General features: G+C 42.4%; 2 protein-coding genes across 6 annotated transcripts in view; one reads left to right on the top strand and one right to left on the bottom strand.

The window, feature by feature from the left end:
- LOC105724567 (BET1 homolog) overlaps nucleotides 1-25041 on the bottom strand; it is a 115604-nt gene that overhangs the window by 40804 nt on the left and 49759 nt on the right. For 3 of the 5 annotated variants that reach the window (XR_010344070.1, XR_010344071.1, XR_010344072.1), the window contains exon 3: nucleotides 14518-14639. Coding sequence is in view for 1 of the 5 variants with exons in the window: in XM_064380473.1 (XP_064236543.1) it covers nucleotides 2635-2979 (345 nt within the window). In the remaining 4 variants the exon portion in view is untranslated. Of the gene's footprint in view, nucleotides 1-1099; nucleotides 3179-14517; nucleotides 14640-17826; nucleotides 18061-25041 lie in introns of those variants that run through there. The other 2 variants (XR_010344073.1, XM_064380473.1) reach the window with 2 other exon arrangements.
- On the top strand, nucleotides 17343-23477 carry SPATA31F1 (SPATA31 subfamily F member 1). Its single transcript, XM_064380431.1, is given in 6 exon segments — nucleotides 17343-17493; nucleotides 18118-18156; nucleotides 18679-18739; nucleotides 19720-21881; nucleotides 21884-22201; nucleotides 22204-23477. Coding segments are annotated over 6 exon segments (4005 nt in total).

Here is a 25041-nt window from a genome sequence, read left to right on the forward strand (position 1 = left end):
AGCCAAAATAGACAAATGGATCTAATTAAACTCCAGAGCTTCTGTACAGCAAAAGAAACAATCATTAGACTGAACCAGCAACCAACAGAATGGGAAAAAAAATTTTGCAATCTATGCATCTGACAAAGGGCTAATATCCAGAATCTACAAAGAACTAAAACAGATTTACAAGAAAAAAACCCAAACAAACCCATCCAAAAGTGGAAGAAGGATATGAACAGACACTTTTCAAAAGAAGACATATATGAGGCCAACAAACACATGAAAAAATGCTCATCATCACTGATTATTAGAGGAATTCAAATCAAAACCACATTGAGATACCACCTCATGCCAGTTAGAATGGCGATCATTAAAAAATCTGGAGACAACAGATGCTGGAGAGGATGTGGAGAAATAGGAACACTTTTACACTGTTGGTGGGAGTGTAAGCTAGTTCAACCATTGTGGAAGACACTGTGGCACTTCCTCAAGGACCTAGAAATAGAAATTCATTTGACCCAGCAATCCCATTACTGGGTATATACCCTAAGGATTATAAATCGTTCTACTATAAAGACACATGCACACGTATGTTCATAGCAGCACTGTTTACAATAGCAAAGACCTGGAACCAATCCAAATACCCATCGATGATAGACTGAACAAGGAAAATGTGGCACATATACACCGTGGAATACTATACAGCCATAAAAAATGATGAATTCGTGTCCTTTGTAGGGACATGGATGAATGTAGAAACCATCATTCTCAGCAAACTGACACAAGAACAGAAAATCAAACACCGCATGTTCTCACTCAGAGGCGGGTGTTGAATGATGAGAACACAGGGACACAGGGAAGGGAGCATCACACACTGGGGTCTGTTGGGGGGGGTCACGGGAGGGACAGCGGGGGGGTGGGGAGGTTGGGGAGGGATAACATGGGGAGAAATGCCAGATGTAGGTGACAGGGGGATGGAGGCAGCAAACCACATTGCCATGTGTGTACCTATGCAACAATCCTGCATGATCTGCACATGCAACCCAGAACCTAAAGTACAATAAAATATTTTAAAAATTAATAAATAAAAATAAATTTTAAAAAAGAGTAGGCATACCACATTTGGTGATGTAGCTGGCAGTTGTTTTTTCTCTGTGATAGTGTGACAACCAGAAGTTGGGTGAGGCACAATTCTTTGTTGGGGGGCTTGCAGCAATGGTACTATAGCAGTGCCCAGAGGTATCCACTCTGAGGAAATGCTGAGAGTGAGCAAGGAGAGAGCTGCTCCAAGACTGGGCCATGTTAAGAGTCCAAGATCATTGGTTCCCTCCCCATACTATCCCATAGCCCACTCTCACTCCCAGGTCTGCTCCTCTGAGCTTGAGTTTGTGAGGGGAGTTCTTTGGGAGACTTTCATCTACTTATTTTCCAAGTGAGTTTTTCTTCTACATTCCTGAAATTAATAGCTGATTAATATTCCCTTCAGTCTGGGCATATTTGCACTGTATCTTGCTGAAATTTCACAAAATATAAATGTCCTTCCAATACAAATACAAATTTTCTATTTTTATATTCTCTTGGGCATTTCAATTATGATTTTGAAGAGAAACAAATTAAATGGAAAAGGAATCTCCAAAGGTTCAGTGCTCACTGGCAGATCTTTTTTTTTTTTTTTTTTTTTTAATTTATTTCTGGAGCCTATAAACGGATAAATTCCAAAATAGTAATACAGAGTATTTAACAATATTTTAATATTTTTTACTCAACAGACTGCCTTTGTGTTTTTCTTTCCATAAACAAATACACTGGATTAAAACAACAGTACTCTTATCTTTAAGTTCAATGCCTGAGTTTCTTGCATACTATTTCCATTTAGAGTTTAGTAATTACTTAACTTCACATTATTCTGTCACAAATGATAATCAATTGTCCTGCCTCGTAGTAAAAATCATAAAACTATTATAAGCCAAGTCAAAGGAATTTATAAAGTTAATATGAAACAATAACTATACTGATATACATTTACAATGGGCCCTATCAGAAATATGCGAAAATAACAAGCTTTATTTAAAGAATGAGGTCTCTGGGCAGAAAGGAATAAGGGGTCATTATCATAAAAAATTATTAGAAAGATTGTAGGTAAAAAGAAATCAGCCTACAATTTTAACTGAGTAAAGGAGGAGAATGGAGTATATCATTATAGTTGATGCAGTTAGGAAAATTCAATTGGCATTCTACCACAAACTGGTTGACTACTTCAAGAGCTCAGAGTAGACTCTCCAGGCATTCTGTTACTCTCCCACTAAGTTTCCTTTCGTGGGGCACAAACCTGCATTTATAACAAAATATTATAATGCTATTTAATCCGACCGTTGGCAAACAATAGAAAAAGAAACTGGAAATTAGTGGAGCCATACCATCTCACTACCCCTGAAAATAGGGGCTAAAATGAGTGATTAAGGAACAGTATTCAAAGAGCACTGTATTAACTAATGTGATTTATAAAATAAGCAAACTTCAGCAATTTTCAATGGAAAATGCCATAGTATTTGAAAACTAGGAATGTTTTGATGCTGATTTTTATCAAAGTGGTACTCTAAGCCATTAAGTTGGAACAAATTCCAAATTCACAATTACTTGCATCACCTCAGTTTAATAATCCAATAAATGACAAAAAAAGACAAATAAAGAAAACAGCATCATATAGCACAGTAGCCTTGTTTGGCTCCCTCTGGATAAAATCTTCAGTTTGCCCATAGTTTTACCTAGAAATCCAGTTGTGGAATCAAATTGTGAATCCATTTCGGCTAATAATTTATTCTGGGTTTTAACTTCATGGCCTATTTCAATGGAAAGAGATTTTATAGCAGTTACTTTGCTTCTCAGACTTTCCGTGAGTCTCTCATTTTCTTCACAGGCACTATACCCACTATTAGCATAGCCATAGTTCCCATAGTTGCCAGGAGGTACTCCTTCACCCAGGCCTGCACGCCTCATCCTGCCAGAGGAGAGAGGAAAAAGGTGGGCGCGGGGGGTTAGGTGGGTAGGAAAGAGCTACGGGTGACCCGAACCGCATCTTCAGTACCAGGGCCCCGCGGAACACCAACTTCTTCCAGCAAAGCGCCACGACAGCTGTGGCAGATCTTTCATACCATGACTTCCATTCTCTCAGTACTTTCAAGAGTTTTCTTGACAAGTACATTGATATGGAACACACTGAGAACTTGCATATCTTGAGAGCACTTTCTGTTCTCTCCCCTCCCCCCATTTAAAACTTGTAAGATGAAATACTTATGCTACACTGTTAGGCTAGTTCCAGCTGCCTAGAAAACAGAGCCCAGGCAAAGCTTAAGTACGAATTCTTCATAGAGACAGTCAATGAAAAGGGACATGAGACAGGAAAGGATGGAAAGCAAATAGAAGGTAGTGCATTACAGAGCCAGCCCAGCTATTACTTGGTCACACAGAACATTACTGGACAGGCAATAGAGAAATACTGCCAGGCCGGGCACGGTGGCTCATCCCTGTAATCCCAACCCTTTGGAGGCCAAGGTCAGCAGATCACCTAAGGTCGGGAGTTTGAGACCAACCCGACCAACATGGAGAAACCCCATCTCTACTAAAAATACAAAATTAGCCGAGTGTGGTGGCGCATGCCTGTAATCCCAGCTACTCAGGAGGCTGAGGCAGGAGAATCGCTTGAACCCAGGAAGCAGAGGTTGCAGTGAGCCGATATCTCGCCATTGCACTTCAGCCTTGACAACAAGAGCAAAACTCTGTCTCAAAAAATGGAAGGGAAGGGAAGGGAAAGGGAGGGGAGGGGAGGGAGAGAGAGAGAGAGAGAGATGCCTCGGAACAATCTGTCAGATGTGGAAAATAGAAAATTCATCTACCTATCTAATAGCCAGCCTTTAAGATAGCCCTTAATGATCCCCATATATATATATTTATACTTAATATAAATTTATGTGTTTTTCTAAACTTTTTTACAAAAATTAGAGGATACAGGCTGTGTGCAGTGGCTTCACGCCTGTAATCCCAGAACTTTGGGAGGGCGAGGCGGGTGTATTATCTGAGGTCAGGAGTTTGAGATCAGCCTGGCCAACATGGTGAAACCCCATCTCTACTAATAATACAAAAATTAGCCGGGCATGGTGGCACATGCCTGTGATCCCAGCTACTCGGGAGGCTGAGGCAGAAGAATTGTTTGAACCTGGGAGGCAGAGGTTGCAGTGAGCTGAGATCACTCCATTGCACTCCAGCCTGGGCGACAAGAGTGAAACTCCATCACACACACACACAAAAAAGATAGAGGACAACTCGCGAAGGCCCGCGGCGGGTGTTGACGCGATGTGATTTCTGCCCAGTGCTCTGAATGTCAAAGTGAAGAAATTCAATGAAGCGCGGGTAAACGGCGGGAGTAAATATGACTCTCTTAAGGTAGCCAAATGCCTCGTCATCTAATTAGTGACGCGCATGAATGGATGAACGAGATTCCCACTGTCCCTACCTACTATCCAGCGAAACCACAGCCAAGGGAACGGGCTTGGCGGAATCAGCGGGGAAAGAAGACCCTGTTGAGCTTGACTCTAGTCTGGCACGGTGAAGAGACATGAGAGGTGTAGAATAAGTGGGAGGCCCCCAGCGCCCCCCCGCCGTCCCCGTGAGGGGGCGGGGCGGGGTCCACCGGCCTTGCGGGCTGCCGGTGAAATACCACTACTCTGATTGTTTTTTCACTGACCCGGTGAGGCGGGGGGGGGGGAGGGGGGGCGAGCCCCGAGGGGCTCTCGCTTCTGGCGCCAAGCGCCCGGCCGCGCGCAGATCAAAAAAACTCAAAACCTAGCAGAAGACAAGAAATAACTAAGATCAAAGCAGAATTGAAGGAGATAGAGACACGAAAAACCCTACAAAAAATCAATAAATCCAGGAGCTGGTTTTTTGAAAAGATCAACAAAATAGACAGACCACTAGCCAGACTAATAAAAAAGAAAAGAGAGAATAACCAAATAGATGCAATAAAAAATGATAAAGGGGATATCACCACAGATGCCACAGAAATTCAAACCATCATCAGAGATTATTACAAGCAACTCTACGCACATAAATTAGAAAACCTGGAAGAAATGGATAAATTCCTGGACAGTTGCCTCCTCCCAAGCCTAAACCAGGAAGAAGTTGAAACCCTGAATAGACCAATAACAAGGTCTGAAGTCGAGGCAGCAATTAAGAGCCTACCACCCAAAAAAAGCCCAGGTCCAGATGGGTTCACAGCCGAATTCTACCAGACATACAAAGAGGAACTGGTACCATTCCTACTGAAACTATTCCAAATAATCCAAAAAGAGGGAATCCTTCCCAAATCATTTTATGAGACCAACATCATCCTAATACCAAAACCCGGCAGAGACTCAACAAGAAAAGAAAACTACAGGCCAATATCCATGATGAACATAGATGCAAAAATCTTCAATAAAATACTGGCAAGCCGATTGCAACAGCACATCAAAAAGCTTATCCACCATGATCAAGTAGGATTCATCCCGGGGATGCAAGGATGGTTCAATATACGCAAGTCTATAAATGTAATTCACCACATAAACAGAACCAAAGACAAAAACCACATGATTATCTCAATTGATGCAGAGAAGGCCTTCGACAAAATTCAACAGCCCTTTATGCTAAAAACTCTCAATAAACTAGGTATCGACGGAACGTATCTCAAAATAATAAAAGCTATTTACGACAAACCGACAGCCAATATCATACTGAATGGGCAAAAACTGGAAGCATTCCCTTTGAAATCAGGCACTAGACAAGGATGCCCTCTCTCACCACTCCTATTCAATATAGTACTGGAAGTTCTAGCCAGAGCAATCAGGCAAGAAAAGGAAATAAAGGGTATTCAATTAGGAAAGGAGGAAGTCAAATTGTCTCTATTTGCAGACGACATGATTGTATATCTAGAAGACCCCATCGTCTCAGCCCAAAATCTCCTGAAACTGATAAGCAACTTCAGCAAAGTCTCAGGATACAAAATCAATGTGCAAAAATCACAAGCATTCCTATACACTAATAACAGACTTAAAGAGAGCCAAATCAAGAACGAACTGCCATTCACAATTGCTACAAAGAGAATAAAATACCTAGGAATACAACTAACAAGGAATGTAAAGGACCTGTTCAAGGAGAACTACAAATCACTGCTCAACGAAATAAGAGAGGACACAAACAGATGGAGAAACATTCCATGTTCATGGTTAGGAAGAATCAATATTGTGAAAATGGCCATACTGCCCAAAGTAATTTACAGATTCAACGCTATCCCCATCAAGCTACCAATGACCTTCCTCACAGAACTGGAAAAAACCACCTTAAACTTCATATGGAACCAAAAGAGAGCCCGCATAGCCAAGTCAATTCTAAGCAAAAAGAACAAAGCAGGAGGCATCACACTACCCGACATCAAACTATACTACAAGGCTACAGTAATCAAAACAGCATGGTACTGGTACCAAAACAGAGATATAGATCAATGGAACAGAATAGAGGCGTCGGAGGTGACACAACATATCTACAACCACCCGATCTTTGACAAACCTGACAAAAACAAGCAATGGGGAAAGGAATCCCTGTTCAATAAGTGGTGTTGGGAAAACTGGCTAGCCATATACAGAAAGCAGAAACTTGACCCCTTCCTGACACCTTACACTAAAATTGACTCCAGATGGATTAAAGACTTAAACATAAGACCTAACACCATAAAAACCCTAGAAGAAAACCTAGGCAAAACCATTCAGGACATAGGCATAGGCAAGGACTTTATGACCAAAACACCAAAAGCATTGGCAACAAAAGCCAAAATAGACAAATGGGACCTGATCAAACTCCACAGCTTCTGCACGGTGAAAGAAACAGTCAATAGAGTGAATCGGCAACCAACAGAATGGGAAAAAATTTTTGCAGCCTACCCGTCAGACAAAGGACTGATATCCAGAATTTACAACGAGCTAAAAAAGATTTACAAGAAAAAAACAAACAAGCCCATTCAAAAATGGGCAAAGGATATGAACAGGTACTTTACAAAAGAAGACATACATGAGGCCAACAAACATATGAAAAAATGCTCATCATCACTGGTCATTAGGGAAATGCAAATCAAAACTACGTTGAGATACCATCTCACGCCAGTTAGAATGGCGATCATTAAAAAATCTGGAGACAACAGATACTGGAGAGGATGTGGAGAAATAGGAACACTTTTACACTGTTGGTGGGAGTGTAAATTAGTTCAACCATTGTGGAAAACAGTGTGGCGATTCCTCAAGGACCTAGAAATAGAAATTCCATTTGACCCAGCAATCCCATTACTGGGTATATATCCAAAGGATTATAAATCGTTCTACTATAAGGACACATGCACACGAATGTTCATTGCAGCACAGTTTACAATAGCAAAGACCTGGAACCAACCCAAATGCCCATCGATGATAGACTGGACAGGAAAAATGTGGCACATATACACCATGGAATATTATGCAGCCATCAAAAACGATGAGTTCGCGTCCTTTGTAGGGACATGGATGAACCTGGAAACCATCATTCTCAGCAAACTGACACAAGAACAGAAAATCAAACACCACATGTTCTCACTCATAGGTGGGTGTTGAACAATGAGAACACATGGACACAGGGAGGGGAGCACTATACACTGGGGTCTGTTGGGGGGGAAAGGGGGGAATAGAGGGGGGTGGGGAGTTGGGGAGGGATAGCATGGGGAGAAATGCCAGATACAGGTGAAGGGGAGGAAGGCAGCAAATCACACTGCCACATATGTACCTATGCAACAACCTTGCATGTTTTTCACATGTACCCCAAAACCTAAAATGCAATAAAAAAATTAAAAAAATAAAAAAAATAAAAAGATAGAGGACACCATATACACTTGTTTCACTTACATACAAGACCATATGTATCTACCTCATCCTTTTTAATGGTAGCATAATATTCCATTGTATGGATATATCATAATTTAATTAACCAGCCTCATGTTTAAGTTGTTTCCACTGCTTCACTATTCTAAATAATGATGCAGTGAATACCCTTTTATATGTCTTTGTGCAAATGTGTGAGTTTATCTGTTAGATAAGTTCCCAGAAGGAAAACTGCTGGATCAAAGGCTATGTGCATTTCACATAGTACCCCTAAATGGCACTCCAAAAGTTTGTTCCAATTTATGTTCCAACCAGCATCATATAACAGTGTCTCTTTCCCATACCTCTCCTAACATATTGTATAATCAAACTTTTTTGTCTATCTGAAATGAACATGAAATCATATTTTAACGTGAACTTTCTTATTATGAATAAAGATCAGTTTCAAGATGATCTTAAAAAGGCTTCTTACTCCTTCTCTAGAAAATCACCTCAAAACAACAAGAAAAATAGAAAACTGCACTTTGAATGAAACTAGGAAACAGCTATAACCCAGAATCATAGTACATCAAAATGATAAATAGGTAGAGGAAATAGAAGTGTTCTGGCTCAGAAACAGTACTCAAACTCAGGAGGTTCCAGGGTTCCTTTAGAAATTAGTGTCACTGGACATCCTAACACTGTCCATTCTTCTCCATCATCCTCAGATACTGATGTTTTAACCTCTGAGCCTATCACCTCAGGACCACAAATGGCTGCTCTAGGTATAAGCATAACATCCATACTTCTCATTCAAGGGCAGGAAGAAAGGGAGCATAAGCTGGGGAGCTGTAAGCAAGTTCTGCTATGTCCCGTCTCTTATATCAGAAAGGAACTCCTTCTCAGAAGTCCTCCCAGAAAATTTCCCCATATATTCTTAGTCAGAACTGGGTCCCATGTCCATCCTTAGATGCAAAGAAGTCTAAAAATTGGGAATCTGACAAAGAGGACCAATTGCTTTGACATATATTGTTGATTAATAAATCACCCCCAAATGAGTGGCTTAAAAAACAATTAAAATACTATTATTTCTCATTGTTTGGAGGACTGACTAGGATCAGCTAGGCAGTCTTGTTTGGGATATGGCCATAGTGGTAGTCAGATAACACTGATGCTGGATCATCTGAAGACTCACTCATTCACATATCTGTTGCCTGGGTTGAGAAGATAAACAGCTGAGGCTGTAACAACTGGGGTTCCTTGAACATCTCACTCTATTTCTATGTAGTCTCTCTGCATAATCTTCTGGACTTCCTGTATTGCTACTCAGGGATTCAAGGGCACATGTCCTGAGGAAAAAAAAAGCTAGACAAAAGCCATATTGCCTTTTATGACACAACTCTTACACTATCTTATAATAGTTAAATGAGTCACATAGATCTGTTCAGTGTGAAGAGGAGAGGAAACAGACACCATCTCTTGATGATGAAGTGGTAACTTACAGTAAAAGCATGTAGGACTATAAATATTGTGACCATTTTTGGAAAATATAATATGGCTCAACTGGCTTTTAGCAAACACAATTCATCCTGAGGAATTGGGCATTGCCATGTATTCAGGGTTCTGCAGTTCTAACTAAAAATTAGGGTTCATCATACATTGTTGGTGAAAATGTAAAACAGTGCAGCTACTATGGAAAACAGTTTGGTGGGTCTGCAAAAAGTTAAACATAGAATTACTACATGACCCAGCAATTCTACTCCTATCTATATATCCAAGAAAATTGAAAGCAGAAACAAAACCTTGTACACAAATGTTCACAGCAGCATTATTCATAGTAGCCAAAAACTGGAAATAACCCAAATATCCATCAAATGATGAATGGATAAACAAAATGTGGTAAGTCCATATAATTGATTATTCTTCAGCCATAAAGAGAAATAAAGTACTAATAGGTGCCGCAACATGAATGAGCCTTAAAAACATTGTGCTAAGTGAAAGAAGTCAGGTACAAAAGGTTACATATTCTATGATTCCATTTATTTGAAATATTCAGTATAGGAAATTCCATAGAGACAGAAAGCAGATTCATGGTTGCCAGGGACTAGGGGGAGGTTAGAATAGTAGTTGACTGCCTGATACGTACCGGGTTTCTCTTTGAGAGTGATGAAAATGTTCTAGGATTAGTGGTGTTGATTGCACAATGTTGTGAATGTACTAAAACCTACTGAATTACACACTTTAAAATAGTTAAATGGTGAATTTATGACATGTAAATTTTACCTTAATTTTTAAAATATGGGTTCAGTTAGCTAGGAAGAAGTAGGAGAATCAATGATTAGCAGCCAACTTCCTGTTTTATGAAGAAGAGAAACCCTAGCAGCCTAAAAAAAAAAAAAGTATTTATTTCTCTTTCATTTTTGAAATATATCATTGTGTGGTATAGAATTCCAGGCTGACACTTTTTTCTTTCAGTGCTTTAAAGATGCCACTCCACTGTCTTCTAGCTTACATAGATTTGACCAGAAGTCTATGGTAATTCTTATCTTTGTTACTCTTTATGTAACGTTTTCTTTTTCCTCAAGCTGCCTTTAGCATCTTTGTCTTCATTTCTCAGCAATTCAAATAATATATGTCTAGGTCTGTCTTTAAATGTTTACCCTGGTCAGTATTCTCGGAGCTTCTTGGATTTTTAGCTTGGTATCTATCATTAATTTTAAAAATTTTAGCCGGGCATGGTGGCTGTAATCCCAACACTTTGGGAGGCCAAGGTGGAAGGATCACTTGAGCCCAGGAATTCAAAACAAGCCTGGGCAATATAGGGAGACCCCTATATCTACAAAAAATAAAAAATTAACCAGGCAAGATGGTGCATGCCTATAGTCATAGCTACTCAGGATGCTGAGGTGGGAGGGTCTCGAGGCTGAGAGGTCAAGACTGCAGTGAGCCATCATTGTGCTACTGCACTCCAGTCTGGGTGACAGTGAGACCCTGTCTCAAAAAAAAAGTTGTTTTTCTTTTTTTAAATCCATGGCCATTATTTCTTCAAATATTTCTTCTGTTCCATTGTCTTTCTATTCTCCTGGGATGTCAACTACAAATACGTGTGATTGTTTAATATTGTGCCACAGCTCTTGGATGCTCTTCTGGCATTGTTTTGCTCTTTTCACTTTTTTCTTTCTGTTTCATGTTGGATAATTTCTATGGAAGTATCTTCAGGTTCACTTATTTTTCCTCCACTATGGAGGGAAAAAAAACAACTACTGGTGAGCCTGACAAAAGCAACCTTTATCTGGGTAACTATGTTTCTTATTTCCAGAATTGCCATTTTATTCTTTCTTAGAGTTGCCATCTCTCTGAAAAAATTACCCATCTGATCAGGAAGGCTGTCTACCATTTCCACTAGGTCCTTTAACATACTAAACGTAGTTCCTTTAGTTTCTCTGTCTGATAATTTCAATATATGTATCATATCTAAGTCTGGTTATGTTCATTGCTTTGTCTCTTTATAGTGTGGTGATTTTCTCTTGCTTCCTCATATGCCTTGTAAGAATATTTTGTTGAAAGCTGGACATCTATGGTAAGGGAGCAAAGACTGAGTTAAATCATTTTTATGCTTGAAAATGATCATCCCTTTCCTTCTGCTAGGACTTTAGTATGGGAGATTGATTCAGTCTAGTCAGAAGCTCAGCTGTGTTTGGGTTTTGTTCTTGCTATGTTACTGTCAGTGCATAACAGACTCCAGGCTTCTCTAATATTAGTTTGTGTTTATTGTTGAGGCTGGCTTGCCAGAGGTTTGTTCAATGTCTTTCTCCATGCTCTTGATGCTATTTCAGTAGCAGACTGCAGTCGTTACCTGCTGCTTATTAGCCTGGTTGGTCGGGGTGGTGAGATTCTCTGTTTTACTGATTCAGCTTCAGTTTTAGACAGGCACTGTGCCCCTGAGTCCCAAGGAAGGGCCTTCTCCCTGATCCTATGCCACCCCAGCTGAAATACTTTTAATGGTCTAGGGCCTACAAAGGTAGAGAATTTTTTCTTTTCCCTTTTTCCAGCTGCAATGAGTCTTCACCTATACATGATTTACAGCCTAACGATAGGACTTACCGCCCTTCATCCAGCAGCTTAAGGCTTTCGTTTCCACAGAGAAGAGAAGGGAGAAGAATCTGGGAAGGACTTGGTGCTTTTCCCTTCAGCAGCTGCTCTTCCTTTTCCCCAGGCTTGTACCACAAGGGATATTTTTTTCAGAACTCTCACACTTCCCCAAGTCTTTCTTGTGAATACACAGTAAGGTTCATGGAAAGGACCCTGCAAGTGTGTGTGAATTCTCCCCGTACTTGTAAGTCCAGGTTTTCTGTATTCTCATGCTGGGCTACAGTTGGCCTTTAGCAATTCATTAAAACTTTTATCTGGATTCTTACAAGCTTGATTGGAGGGGAGTTGGGGAGTCGACTCCAAATAAGCAAGTGCACCCATGCCACATCTCCTTTGCGATGTCTTTCCTTAGATTAAGGTTAACTGAGTTGACCTAGAACTTCAGCTTGCGGACAAATTCAAGAAAAGTTGTGACTTTGCAGAGTATCTTGTGATTTCTTTTCTTCTTGTATGTGTGATTTATTTTGTTGTAAGAGTGAAAGTAATGCTACTTCCAACTTTCCGTTATCTTAAGAGGAATCCAGGAACCCTGAGAAACCCTATTTTGTAGTTGAATCTCTATTAGATGTACCTGAATGCAATTCTTAACTAATACAGGTTCTGACTTCATTCATTTATCAAAAGTAATGAAACCATGAGTACCTGAAGAATTAGAACTTTTTTAAACTTCAGGTAGGGAAAAACCTTTCTAAGTGTGACTTAAAACACAGAAGCCATGGCAGGGCACACTAGTACATGCCTGTAATCACAGCACTTTGGAGGGCTGAGGCAGGAGGATTTCTTGAGACCAAGGGTTCAAGACCATCCTAGGCAACACAGGGAGATCCCCATCTCTACAAAAAAAAAAAAAGAAAAAATTAAAAATTAGCCAGGTATGGTGACATGTGCCTGTGGTCCCAGCTACTAGGGAGGCTGAGATGGGAAGATCACTTGAGCCCAGGAGATTGAGGTTGCAGTAAGCCATAATGGCATCACCGCAATCCAGCCTGGCAACGCAGTGAGACTCCGAAAAAAAAAAATAGAAGCCATAAAATAAGAGGCTAATAAATTCAACTACATAAAATGCAAAAATTTATGTGTAGCAAAAACTCATCATAAATATCAAATGACAAACTGAGAAAAAATATTTCTGATGTACACATACAGAATTAATTTCTTAATATTAAAAAACACTTACAAATCAACAAATGATTTTTTGCCCAATAATCTGTGAGCTAAGGATAGGAAGAGATATATCACAGAAAAGAAACAAAAAGGTGATTATCATACCTTCAAACAAATTTATAAATATATAAAATACAATTTTTCACTTCTCATATCAACAAAGATAAAAAATTTGATAATATTGAGTCAACAAGCATAGGAAGAGAGGCCCCTTACAGAGTTTTGGTGAGAGTGCAAATTCATACAATTGGTAGTCACTATGCAATATCAACATTTAAAATACACATACCCTTTTGACCCATTAATTCAACTCTTAGGAATTTCTCCTATTATATGCTCATACCAGTGTACAAGAACTTACATGCATAAGGTTCATGTCAGCGTTATTTGGTAGAACAAAAATCTTTAAAGAACTATCCATGGATATAGGATTGAAAATACGTCATGTTATAGTTTTGCCAAAGAAGACTGTACAAACATTACAGAAAATTATATGCAGAAGAGATGTTCATAATAATTATTAAGTAAAATAAGAAAAGGGAAAATAGTATCAAGCATGTTTCCATTTATGAAGAAAATATGTCAATTTATTTATGCTTCCAATGCTAAATTAATTCTGAAAGATACATGAGTATTGGAAATTGGTCTGGGGCCAAAGATTTCTTGAGCAATACCCCGCAAGCACAGACGGCCAAAGCAAAAGTGGACAAATAGGATCATGTCAAGTTAAAAAGCTTCTGCACAGCCAAGGAAAAAATCAACAAAGTGAAGAGACAACCCCAGAATGGGAGAAAATACATTTGCAAACTATTCATCTGACAAGGGATTAAAAACCAGAACATATAAGGAGCTCAAACAACTCATTAGGCAAAAAAAAACTAATAATCCTATTGAAAAATGGGCAAAAGATCTGAATAGACATTTCTCAAAAGAAGACATACAAATTGCAAACAGGTGCTCAACATCAGTGATCAGAGAAATGCAAATTAAAACTACACTGAGATATCACCTCACTCCAGCTAAAATGATTTTTATTCAAAAGACAGGCAATAATGAATCCTGGCAAGGATGTGGAGAAAAGAGAACCCTTGTACACTGTCGGTGGGAATGTAAATTAATACAGCTACTATGGAGAACAGTATGGAGGTTCCGAAAAGAACTAAAAATAGGCTCACACCTGAAATCCCAACATTTTAGGAGGCTGAGGTGGGAGGATGACCTGACCCTAGGAGTTCAACACCAACCTGGGCAACAAAGTGAGACCTCATCACTACAAAAATAAATAAATAAATAAAAATTTAAAAATTACCTGAGTGTGGTGGTGCATGTCTGTGGTCCCAACTACCTGGGAAGCTGAGGCAGGAAGATCACTTGAGTCCTTGCAGTGGCTGAGACTTGCAGTGAGCTATGATCACACTACTGCACTCCAGCCTGGATAACAAAGCAAAAACCTGTCTCAAAAAAAATCACTAAAAATATAACTACTATATGATCCAGCAATACCACTGCTAGGCATATAACCGAAAGAAAGGAAATCAGTGTATTGAAGAGATGTCTGCACTCCCATGTTTACACAATAGCCAAGATTTGGAGGCAAACTAAATGTCCATCAACAGACGAATGCATAAAGAAAATGTGGTAAATATACACAATGGAGTGCTATTCAGCCATAAAAAAGAATGAAATCCTGTCATTTCCAACAACATGGATGGAACTGAAGAACATTACATTAAATGAAATAAGCCAGGCATAGCAAAATAATTTTGCATGTTCTCACTCATTTGTGGAAGCTAAAAATTAAAACAATTAAACTCACGGAGATAGAGAATAGAATGATGGTTACCAGAGGCTGAGAAGGGTGGGGGTGGGGGGGTTGGGTGGGAGAAGAGTGAATGGTTAATGTATACAAAAATATAGTTACAGGCTGGGCACGGTGGCTCACACCTGTAATCCCAGCACTTTGGGAGGCTGAGGTGGGCAGATCACTAGGTCGGGAGTTCAAGAGCAGCCTGCAACTTGGTGAAACCCCGTCTCTATTAAAAATATAAAAATTACCGGGCATGGTGCCGCACACCTGTAATCTCAGCTACTCAGGAGGCTGAGACAGGTGAATTGCTTCAACCTGGAAGGCGGAGGCTGCAGTAAGCCAAGATTGCGCCATTGCACTCCAGCCTGGGTGATAGAGCAAGACTCTGTCTCAAAAAAAAAAATATATATATATACACACATAGATATATATAGTTAGATAGAATAAATAAGACCTAGTATTTAATAGCACAACAGGGTGGTTACAGTCAACAATAATTTATTGTACATTTTCAAATAACTAGAAGTATAATTGAAATGTTTGTAACACAAAGAAATGATAAATACTTGAAGTGAGGGATACCCCATTTACCCTGATGTGATCATTATGCATCATATGCCTGTATCAAAATATCTCATATACCCCATAAATATATACACCTACTATGTAACCATACAAAATAAAAATAAAATAAAACATTTTTTTAAAAGAGAGATCGATGAGTAAGAAAAATAGGAGGAGACAAGGGTGCCAAAGATACAGCTATATACCTCTTCTGCCTTTTAAATTTGGTGCCGTGTATAAGTATGTTTACTTTTTTAAAAAATAGTCTTAGGGATTGAAATAAAATAGATACAAAGGCCCTCCCTCCATCAAGAGGCCTCTATCCCTAATACTCCAATCTTTCCAACAATTGCTCTCCAGTCTACTCTTCCGCACTTCTGCTAGAGATAGATTGCATTTCTTATTGCCAAATGAACTCCATGGCCCATTTCCTAGTTTATGCATGAGCTGGTAAGTTTTTCTCCCACCAGGAATAGTCCTTTTGCCCATGGCCTGCACTTTTAAACTTAACTTCAACTACCCAGGATCCCTCTCTGACGACCACTATCCTCACTATGATTTCTCTTTTCTGAAATGGAATGTTTGTGGCTAGAGCCTTGAAAATGAGTATGTAAGTCTATTTGTACTGACTGTTGGCTCTTGCTTTGTATGAATTAGTCTTGTCTTTGAAACTACATTTTTAAGCATCTCGAGAGCAGAAAGCCAATGTGGCTCAAATGTCTTTGTACCCTCAACACTCCCCAGCTTAGGGTCAAGCACATATTGGGTGCTTACCACATCTGCTGGGTGGACTGGATACTGAGAAAGGATCAAATAGCCTCTTCAGAGATTTTGAGCCCAAGGGTTTCTTGGCTTGAGACCACCATTACCAGAGCAAGACTCTCCCAAGGAAATTCAGAAATACTGAGGTATTGGAGGCATGTCACAGTATCTACAGAAGCTAAGCAGGTAAATCAATCATCTGGCTATAGAAGTAACAGGTCCTGAAGCTGAATTGGAAAACACATGCCATTCCCTGCCTAAAAATTTACAAAATCCAGATTTGAGAAAATAACAAACAAACAAACAAAATCTCCTCAGGCAAACAGCATACATCCAACCACAAACAGCAACTAGTCATTTGTGACCCACAATCAGAATTGGCCGCTAACCCATCTCTGCAGGTCTCCATCTCCCTGAGCATTAATGTGCCTCCATGGAAGGCAGCATTTACAGTCTCTCCCTACCCATCTGCAAGACTGGATTGATACAGCCACCTTGGCCTTTCCCTACTACCCTACCACATCAGCCATGGTCCCCTTCCTGCCCGTCTGTTACCAATCACCCATTGCCTGAAACGTCAAAGCTCTGCATTTCCAAGCCATAACCAGACTCCACCCTCCCTAAATTCATGTGTGCTTCTCAGGTATATTTCCAAAACAAGTGGGAGAGTTAGTGGAGGTTCCTCTGGCCTAACCACTCCTTCTCATAAGGTGCCCTGTGTGCCAAAGCACTCAGTTTTCTGAGGACGGGTGACCACACAGTTGTGAAGGAGAGAGCTGAGCCATCGGGCTGGTATCTCATCTACAGACTGAATCACCACATAAGCTTCCCTACTACATGTGCCTTATGGAACAGGAGGGCTTTGTGATGCAGTCTGGTGGCCTAGTTCCATCCTCTGTGAGGTGGACATGACAAGGCCTAGCACTGGGAGTCATTAGGCACCAGAACCCTAAATGCCGAGATACAGGGATGGCTGATCTCATGCGAACGAGGTTTAGACCATGTTGAGCCCTACTTTTTTTCTGTGGGATGTTGGATATCCCTTATACACCTATGGCTCCATCTTCATCATTATTCTAATTATCTGGCAAGTGAAAAGGAGCCACCATGAATTGCATTTGGAAGCTAAAAGGTGCTGCTGCCGGGTAGGGCAACACTATGATTCCAACTGAACTAATTAAGCCTCAGATGAGAAGCTTATAAGTTCTTAGTGTCCCTCCTCATAATCCCTACTGCACAATTTTTATAGCATATCTTCAGCTAAATTTGTGTAATACTTTTCTTCTCAGAGACTATATTCCTTACTAGGCCCTTCCCACAACATACTCTGATTGAAAAGTCAAGAACCTCTCTATTTGGCTTGGGTTGAGAACTAGATAATATGGAGTCTATCTTGCTGGATCTTGGAAGATCTCTCAATATGGGGGATTTTTCTGGTTGGTGGGCTTCCTAAGCGGAAGCCCTGCGGTTGTTAGAACTACTTACCCTTTTGTCATTCTGCTTTTCCTCCTGTGTCATCCTCAGTATCCAGCAGGACTTCTCTGGGAATCAGATGGGAGGTATAGAGTTTGGAAAAGCCTCCAAGTGAATCAGAAATAATCAGAGAAGGAAAATGGAATAAAAAGGTGGAAGAGGCAAAGGAAATCCAGGAGAGTGTATAAAATACAGATAGATATATAGAAAGGGAGTGGAAAATACATGTATGTTTTATCTCATTTTGGACATGAAAAATAAAATGGTGTTCCAGCTTCACATTCTAATGTTTTTGTCTTTTAAAAAAAGTGAGGCAAAGGGCTAGAGATGCAACATCAACAGGTAAAGTCCTAATCTTTCCTCTGACTCCCTTCCACTGCGGGTGAGTTTCCCATGAATCTTGTCCCTCTATAACCCCTGGAGCCAAGAGCCAAGTGCTCTGACACTGAATACTCCAATCCCCCAGACTGAAACTTCCATGGGTGGGAAATCATAACTTGGGAATGTTCCAAAATTGTGTACCTCAATGCCCTGGAAATCAAGAATTAAGAAAGTAGAGCCGATGTTCTTAATTGCATAATTTACTAGTTTTATGACCCTTTGGAAGTCATTTCATCTCTCATTCTTATCCATAAACTGAGCAAAACACTGACAATCCTGACTCATTGTGGTTGTAAAAATCAAATGAAATTAGATATGGGACATCATGTTACAGTGATGCTGTTCTCAAACATGCCTTAGAGTACTGACTTCTCAGGATTGTAGTCTTTTCTTGATGAGAGTCAAAGGCCTTACTATTCAGCTTCCTATAGGATGCCTATGAAATTATCCCAGGCCGTATAACACTGTCTCCTCATTCCTCAGCCAGGAGACTTTCCCAGGAAGAAGCTGAGAAGCCACAGAAGCTGCTCTCTGTCATTAAAAGGTGATCTATTGCTCTTTGCAGTCTATCAACAACCAGCCCAGCCTATGATAAGGGCTAGGAGGGAGACATACACAGTGGAAGCAGGGACACTGGTTGAGAGGGCTTGCAGTCAAGAGTGCCCAGGGTTTCTGGGTTCAGATGTCTCAGGAGGGACAAGCCGCCCAGTTCAGCTCTGTGCTAGGGTAAGAGCAGTTCTACAATTCAGGATTTTACTAGTGCATAATTCATAAAATATATTACGTGGAACTGCACTCAGCCATGAGATAAGTTACCCAGTTAACAGAATGGGTTTTGAATAAAGAAATCATCCTTGTCTTATTCTTTTTACAGCTATACCCTTTCAGGGGAAAATAGCCGACTCTGGATAGACTCTCCTGACATGACCTCCTCCAGTTCAGTCTTTAGGGAAGTCAGTGCTTAGGACACTCCTTAGACAGGGATCTATCATTTTATCCACTCTTTAAGACCTCTAGAGAATAAGATTGGTTCCCAAGAGATGCTGGGCATAAATTAGGAGTAAATACCCCAGAATGCAGAAATCCCATGAGGACCTCATTTTCCATAGCTTGGAAATACTGAATATAGGCTTTGGGTTTCTTAGCCTCAAATGAGACTAGTCTGGGTTCTAACTGGTGATGTTCTTGGTGATCCCCCATCAGCTAACTGCCTGGCTCCACTCTCCTAGCTCAGCTTTCAACAAGGTCAACAGGGATTGACCCCAGCTCCCAGCCCTCTCTGAGGGCCATGCCTTCCCATGGGTTGTCTGAAGCCTTGCCCAATAAGCTCCAGAGCGTCAGCCCAGCCCACCACACCTTGCCAAATGGCATTTTCTTAGGAAGAAAAGCAGAGAGGTAGACAACAAGAGGGTACAGGCCCCAGGATTTTCAGGACTGGGAAAGGAGAGTGCCAACTCCAGCCCACACTCTTCCGAGAAGGCAGATGTCACTCCATCATTAATTTTGACACATATCCCTTCCCAGCCAGTGCTGGCTTCCTCCGGAGGGAAGTGTGCAGTGAATCCTGTGTGCAGATCCCTGCTGCCAAATCTGTAATTCTGTGGCTCTGGAGATTCAGCAATTGCTGGCGAGTGAGAACAACCAGATCTCCCTGACTTTATCAGGGCCATTGCAGGGCTCCTCTTGCCTAGAGATGCTGTCTGTTTCTAGTATGTCTTTAGATCAGAGGCTGGAGTTTTGTTCCCGGCACACCAGAGAGCTTTCACTGATATCTGTAACCCCAACACTGTCACAATTAATGGATCAGAAATCTTTAACCCAGTCAGCTGCCCAGTCATCAGGTACAAACAGCATCCAAGATTACTTGACTGATCACCTCCGGCTAGGGCAGGAATTTCTAGTGCAAGATGTGCTCCGGGGCCCAAACATGATGGTTTCTTCAAGGCTTGAGGAGCCAGGGACTCCACTGAACCAGGAGGAGATGATGCAGAGCAACCCCAGCCTTGTCCAGGGGAACCAAGGCCAGCATCACTTGAATTCCCAGGTCTCCTTGTTGTCCCTGAACCCAGAAACCCTGAATCCAATGCATCCAATGGCCTTGCATATGGTCCTTGCTGCCCACCTGCCATTCCTCAGTCCTGAAGTCCTGAGGCTTCTTGAGGCACATGTTAAAAAATGGATGCATTTCCAGAAGTGGGGGCTCCCCAGACGTGTGGAGGAGTCCCTGAGGCAGCTTATGCCAAACCCACCATTGTATTACCAGCCTGGAAATGACCAGCCACTTTCTTTCAACCTGAATAATACTTCTCAGGTCTCTCTTCATAGATTTGAGATCATTTCCCACCAGACCTGGTGTTCATGTGTGGCTGGCCAGCCCATCCAGACCTTCTGGGTTTCTGAATGAACTGTTATGAACCCAGAGCAAAGACACCACTGTCAGCAAAGCCCAAACCCTGTGGCTCTAGCCTTGCCCTCTCCAGTCCTTAAGGCCCTAAGTTGCCCCGATCCACTGTCTGGGGGACAAGACAATGACTCAGGGAGTGATCTGCAGCAGAAATGCAGCCAGCTATTCTGTGAGCTCCCTTCTCTGCACAGTGAGTCCCTGAATACAGAACCAAAGGAGGGGCCGACTTTCATGGGCTCTCAAGGCCTCTCCAAGAATGAAAATGTCCCCAAGCCCTCCCTGAAGGATCCTTTTCTCTTCAACAAGCTCTCCTCCCCCAAACTACTGCCTAAAACTCCACCCCAGTCAGCCCCACCCTCTTCCCCACTTTTCCCAAATTGGGTTTCTCTATCTGACCATCAACGAGCTCAGATCAATGTCCCATTTCTGACTCTGGCAGAGCGTGAAGCCTTGGAGTGGCACCTGCTACAGAGGCAGCTCCAGCTTCAGTGGGGCTTGCCAGCTCTCCTCCAGATGTCTCAGCACACCCAGTGCCCCATGCAGCATGAGCCCTGTGGCAAAGCTCAGTCTCCTGAGACCATGACAACTTCCCAGCCAGGGAAGTCCATCTCAGTCCTCACCAGGGAACTACTCTTCCCGGAGCATGCCCGGAACCTGCTGGAATTCCACATCCAGAAACAGTTGATTCACCGTCGCTGGGGCCTGTCTCAGATGATCCAGCAGTCCATCCAGTTGCTCCTTACATCCACTGACCAGCAGACTTTGTCCTGCAGCAGCACAGCCCTAGCCAATGTGAGCATCCCCCAGCCTGCAGCTCTAGAGGCCAACAGGGCTTGTGATGTGCCATCACCCATTGTGGCCCCAGTGTCCATCCCCACGCCACACTTGTTAACCCAGGTCAAGGCAATACTGCAGAACCACATTGACTCCAAATGTGGACAGATCCACCAGGGCAAGATCCCTGCCTGTGTACGTAGGTCCTGGGACTGCAGAATTTCTGGGGGCCTGGCAGTGGCTCCTTTTCCCTGCATTCCAGAAAGCCGGCTCCTGGAACTGCAGACAGCAAGTGACCCTGACCTACATCACAAAGTTATGCCCTGGATGCCAATGGCCCTTGATCAGCAGCAACAGGCCTTACCATGTACTGCCACTGAACACCCTAAGCTGCTCCGAGTCTTGTCCAGGGAAGCCATTGAGAAACTGGAGACAACTTTACGGCACAAGTATCTGGCCTTCCTGTCGGGGCTGCCTGCTCTGCATTATGTGGCACTCTCCAGGGCACTCTCACTAGCCAATCTGTCATCACAGAGATGGTGCCCGGGCCTGTGGAAATCCCAGCAGAGCCTCCGACTCAGATGATTTCATTTGAAGATCATTGTATAAGTCTTGGGCCATGCCCTCAAGACAACAACAAGACTTGTATAGACGTTGCAGAAGAGTTCCAGCCTGCAGTGCCAGTAAAAGGAACAATGGAGACGCTGCCTCTAGAAAGCTGGACACATCCTGCTAGCCCCCACTCACTCCAGACACATATCTTGACCAAACTAAACTTCCACCTGAGAAAAAAGTTCCTAGAGATACAATTGGGAATTCCCATAAGAGCAAGGAGTCCAGGGAACAAAGTGCTGCAGTTCCTGAGAACATATTCACACAGGAGTCTCTTGAAAGCCTAAACCACCAAGGGGAGACATTGCTCCAGGAACTTCCCATCCCACCAGACACTTCCGCCCCCAATCCAGAAAGGGTCCACCTTAAAGAACAGCTGACCAGTGAGTGGAAGGCAGTGCAGCAGAACCAAAAGCAATCTAATTCAAAACCAGTACCCCAAAGTTCTGCCCACTGGGTCTCCAAGATCTCACAACCCAGTGGGGACATGACAGAGGCCCATGTGCTTTGTGCTCAGGTGGAGGCCAATGTGAAAAACCCCAGTGTGGAGGAACCCTGGGGCCCTCAGCCTCAAAGCCCTAGCAAAAGCAACGACCCAGCCCATATCCCCATGTTAGCAGGAAAGAGAGAGGACCTAGAGGAAACCAAAGCAGCCAGGGACCATGGAGAAGGGGATACAGGGTTAGGGCTCTCCTCAACCAGAGAAGGAAGATGCCCTGCTGAAAACCAGAGGCCAGCAGGGATGCTTCCAAACAAGACACCCCGAGGCTCCTGGCGATGGAGCCATAGCTTTCATGTTGCAGATCCCTGTCAACACAGCCCCCAGCATCACCCTCAGCTTAAGCTCCCACAGCTACCTACAGGAGTCCCTAGGGGGAAAGAATCTGAGAATGACCTGCAAGACCGTCAAACTAAGATAAATGCAATCTTTGAACTAGTGAGGATTCCTGAGAATGCCCAGACTGTGGTGCCCCAGGCTTCACAGGGTCAGCCTTTCCTAAGCCTACCAACTCAGAGTAAGCCTTTGCAGGGCCAAACTTTGCAAGGCCAGGTTTTGCATGGGCAGGTGATGTCATCCCATACTCCCAAAAGGCCCAGCCTTCCAGAGTCTAGCTTGAGAAATAAAATTAAATCTTGTCTGCAGTGTATTAACCCCAAGACGAAAGGCAAAGGGCATGAGGACTCCATGTTCTCAGCTGCTGCAAAAGTGGCCAAAACCAGAAAAGAAAATGTTGCAAAGAGCCCGGCTCCAGCCAAGAACCCTGTGGGGAGAAGTAAGACAGAGAAGCCACCAAGGCACTCCAAGGTCCAATCTTGTCCTGCTGAGAAGCTGGTGGGCCTAGCCTTCTTGGATGGTCCCCAGTCCCTAGAAAATAAGCTCCAGCTATGCTCCAGACAACCTAGCTCTGCCTCAGCCTTGGGCCACCCCCGCCATTGCCCTTGGCACTGTCCTCGAGTGGCTTGTGTCACCCAACCAGGGCACCTACCCTAGCTCCTGACCGTCAGTTCAGATAGAAACATTGGTCTGCTCAAGGAGAAGGTGTAGAGCCATGAAAAAGAGTTTGTAGTCCCCCCACTGGTGCATCCCTCTAGAGGACTAGTATTGTCATTTCCATAAATAAATGTGCAGGTGGGGCAGGGCGCCACCGGAAATACACTCTATATGTCTCAGCAATATGTTGTCTGTCTGCTCCTTGTCTCCACTGTATTGTCGTAAGGGAAGGTGTGAGTCAGGCTAAAAAGTCCTTCCTGTCTAGGGAAGGAGCTTTAACTTACATTTCAGGTGGGTCTCCATTCCACATCAAAGAAGAAAAGCCCTTGTCTGGAGTGCATGAAGTTAAAGGTCATGCTTGATTTATGAACATTTAGCATCCACCCCACCAGAATATTTTCCACTGTCTCATAACTCCAGGACCTAGGTGAGTGGCCAATGCATAGTAAGACCTTACATTAGTTGAATCCAAAGTCAGGGCTGTGCAGGCAGACAAAGTATTGATCACTGTAATGGGGCTATGAGGTGTGTGGTAGTGCCATGGGAGGAAATAATCAGCTGGTGAGGAGGAACCTACAATAAAAATTACTTTGATTCAAGACCAGCCTGGCCAACATGGAGAAACCCCATCTCTACTAAAAATACAAAATTAGCCGGGTATGGTGGCATGTGCCTGTAATCCCAGCTACTCAGGAGGCCGAGGCAGGAGAATCACTTGAACCTGGAAGGCGGAGGTTGCAGTGAGCCAAGATCAAGCAATTGCACTCCAGCCTGGGCAACAAGAGTGAAACTCCATCTAAAATTTTTTTAAAAAGTTGCCAACAATTAAATATTTGAGCACTTATAATGTGCCAAGTACTATGCTAAACACAACAATGAACATGACACAGGCCTTGCCCCAGTAGAGCTCATGATCCCATGGGGTAGACAGTCTATTATCGCTCCCATATTACCTAGTTAAATTATAAACTTGGAAGTCCAATATTCATCTCAAGCCATACAAAAATAAATGAACTTGTTTTCTGCCCTTCACCACCACTCGATCACACATACCAAATCCACTCTAATCACAACATTTCTCACCTCAGTTAATGGCAGCTCCATCTTTCCAGTTATTTAGGACAAAAACAGTGGAGTTATCCTTGATTTTTTTTTCCTAACAGTCTACATCCAAATTGTCAGTAAATCCTGTTATCTCTACCACCAAGCACACATCGAGAAAATGCCCACTTCTCACCGTCTGTATTGCTACCATTACTCCAGTAGCATCATAACTAATCTCCCCATTTCATCCTGAGACCATTCGCCCAACAGTCTATCCTCAACACAGAAGCCTGATGGTCCTCAGGGAGGGTCCTGGCTTCAGATAATACAGAGAGAGAGAGAGAGAGAGAAAGAGAGAGAGAGAGAAAGAGCACCATAAAACTGGATAACACACCAAACAACTAACTATAAATGGAGACATCTAAAGGAGTGGGACCTGAGACTCTTCTACGTTAAGAAACTGGAAAGTAAAGGAGGGACTAGTAAACAGAGGAAACTGACAAGCAGTAGCCAGACAAAC

This window comes from Aotus nancymaae, unplaced genomic scaffold, assembly GCF_030222135.1.
Source record: "Aotus nancymaae isolate 86718 unplaced genomic scaffold, 86718_ANA_hifiasm-v0.15.2.pri h1tg000003l, whole genome shotgun sequence".
In the NCBI taxonomy this organism is placed as follows: domain Eukaryota; kingdom Metazoa; phylum Chordata; class Mammalia; order Primates; family Aotidae; genus Aotus; species Aotus nancymaae.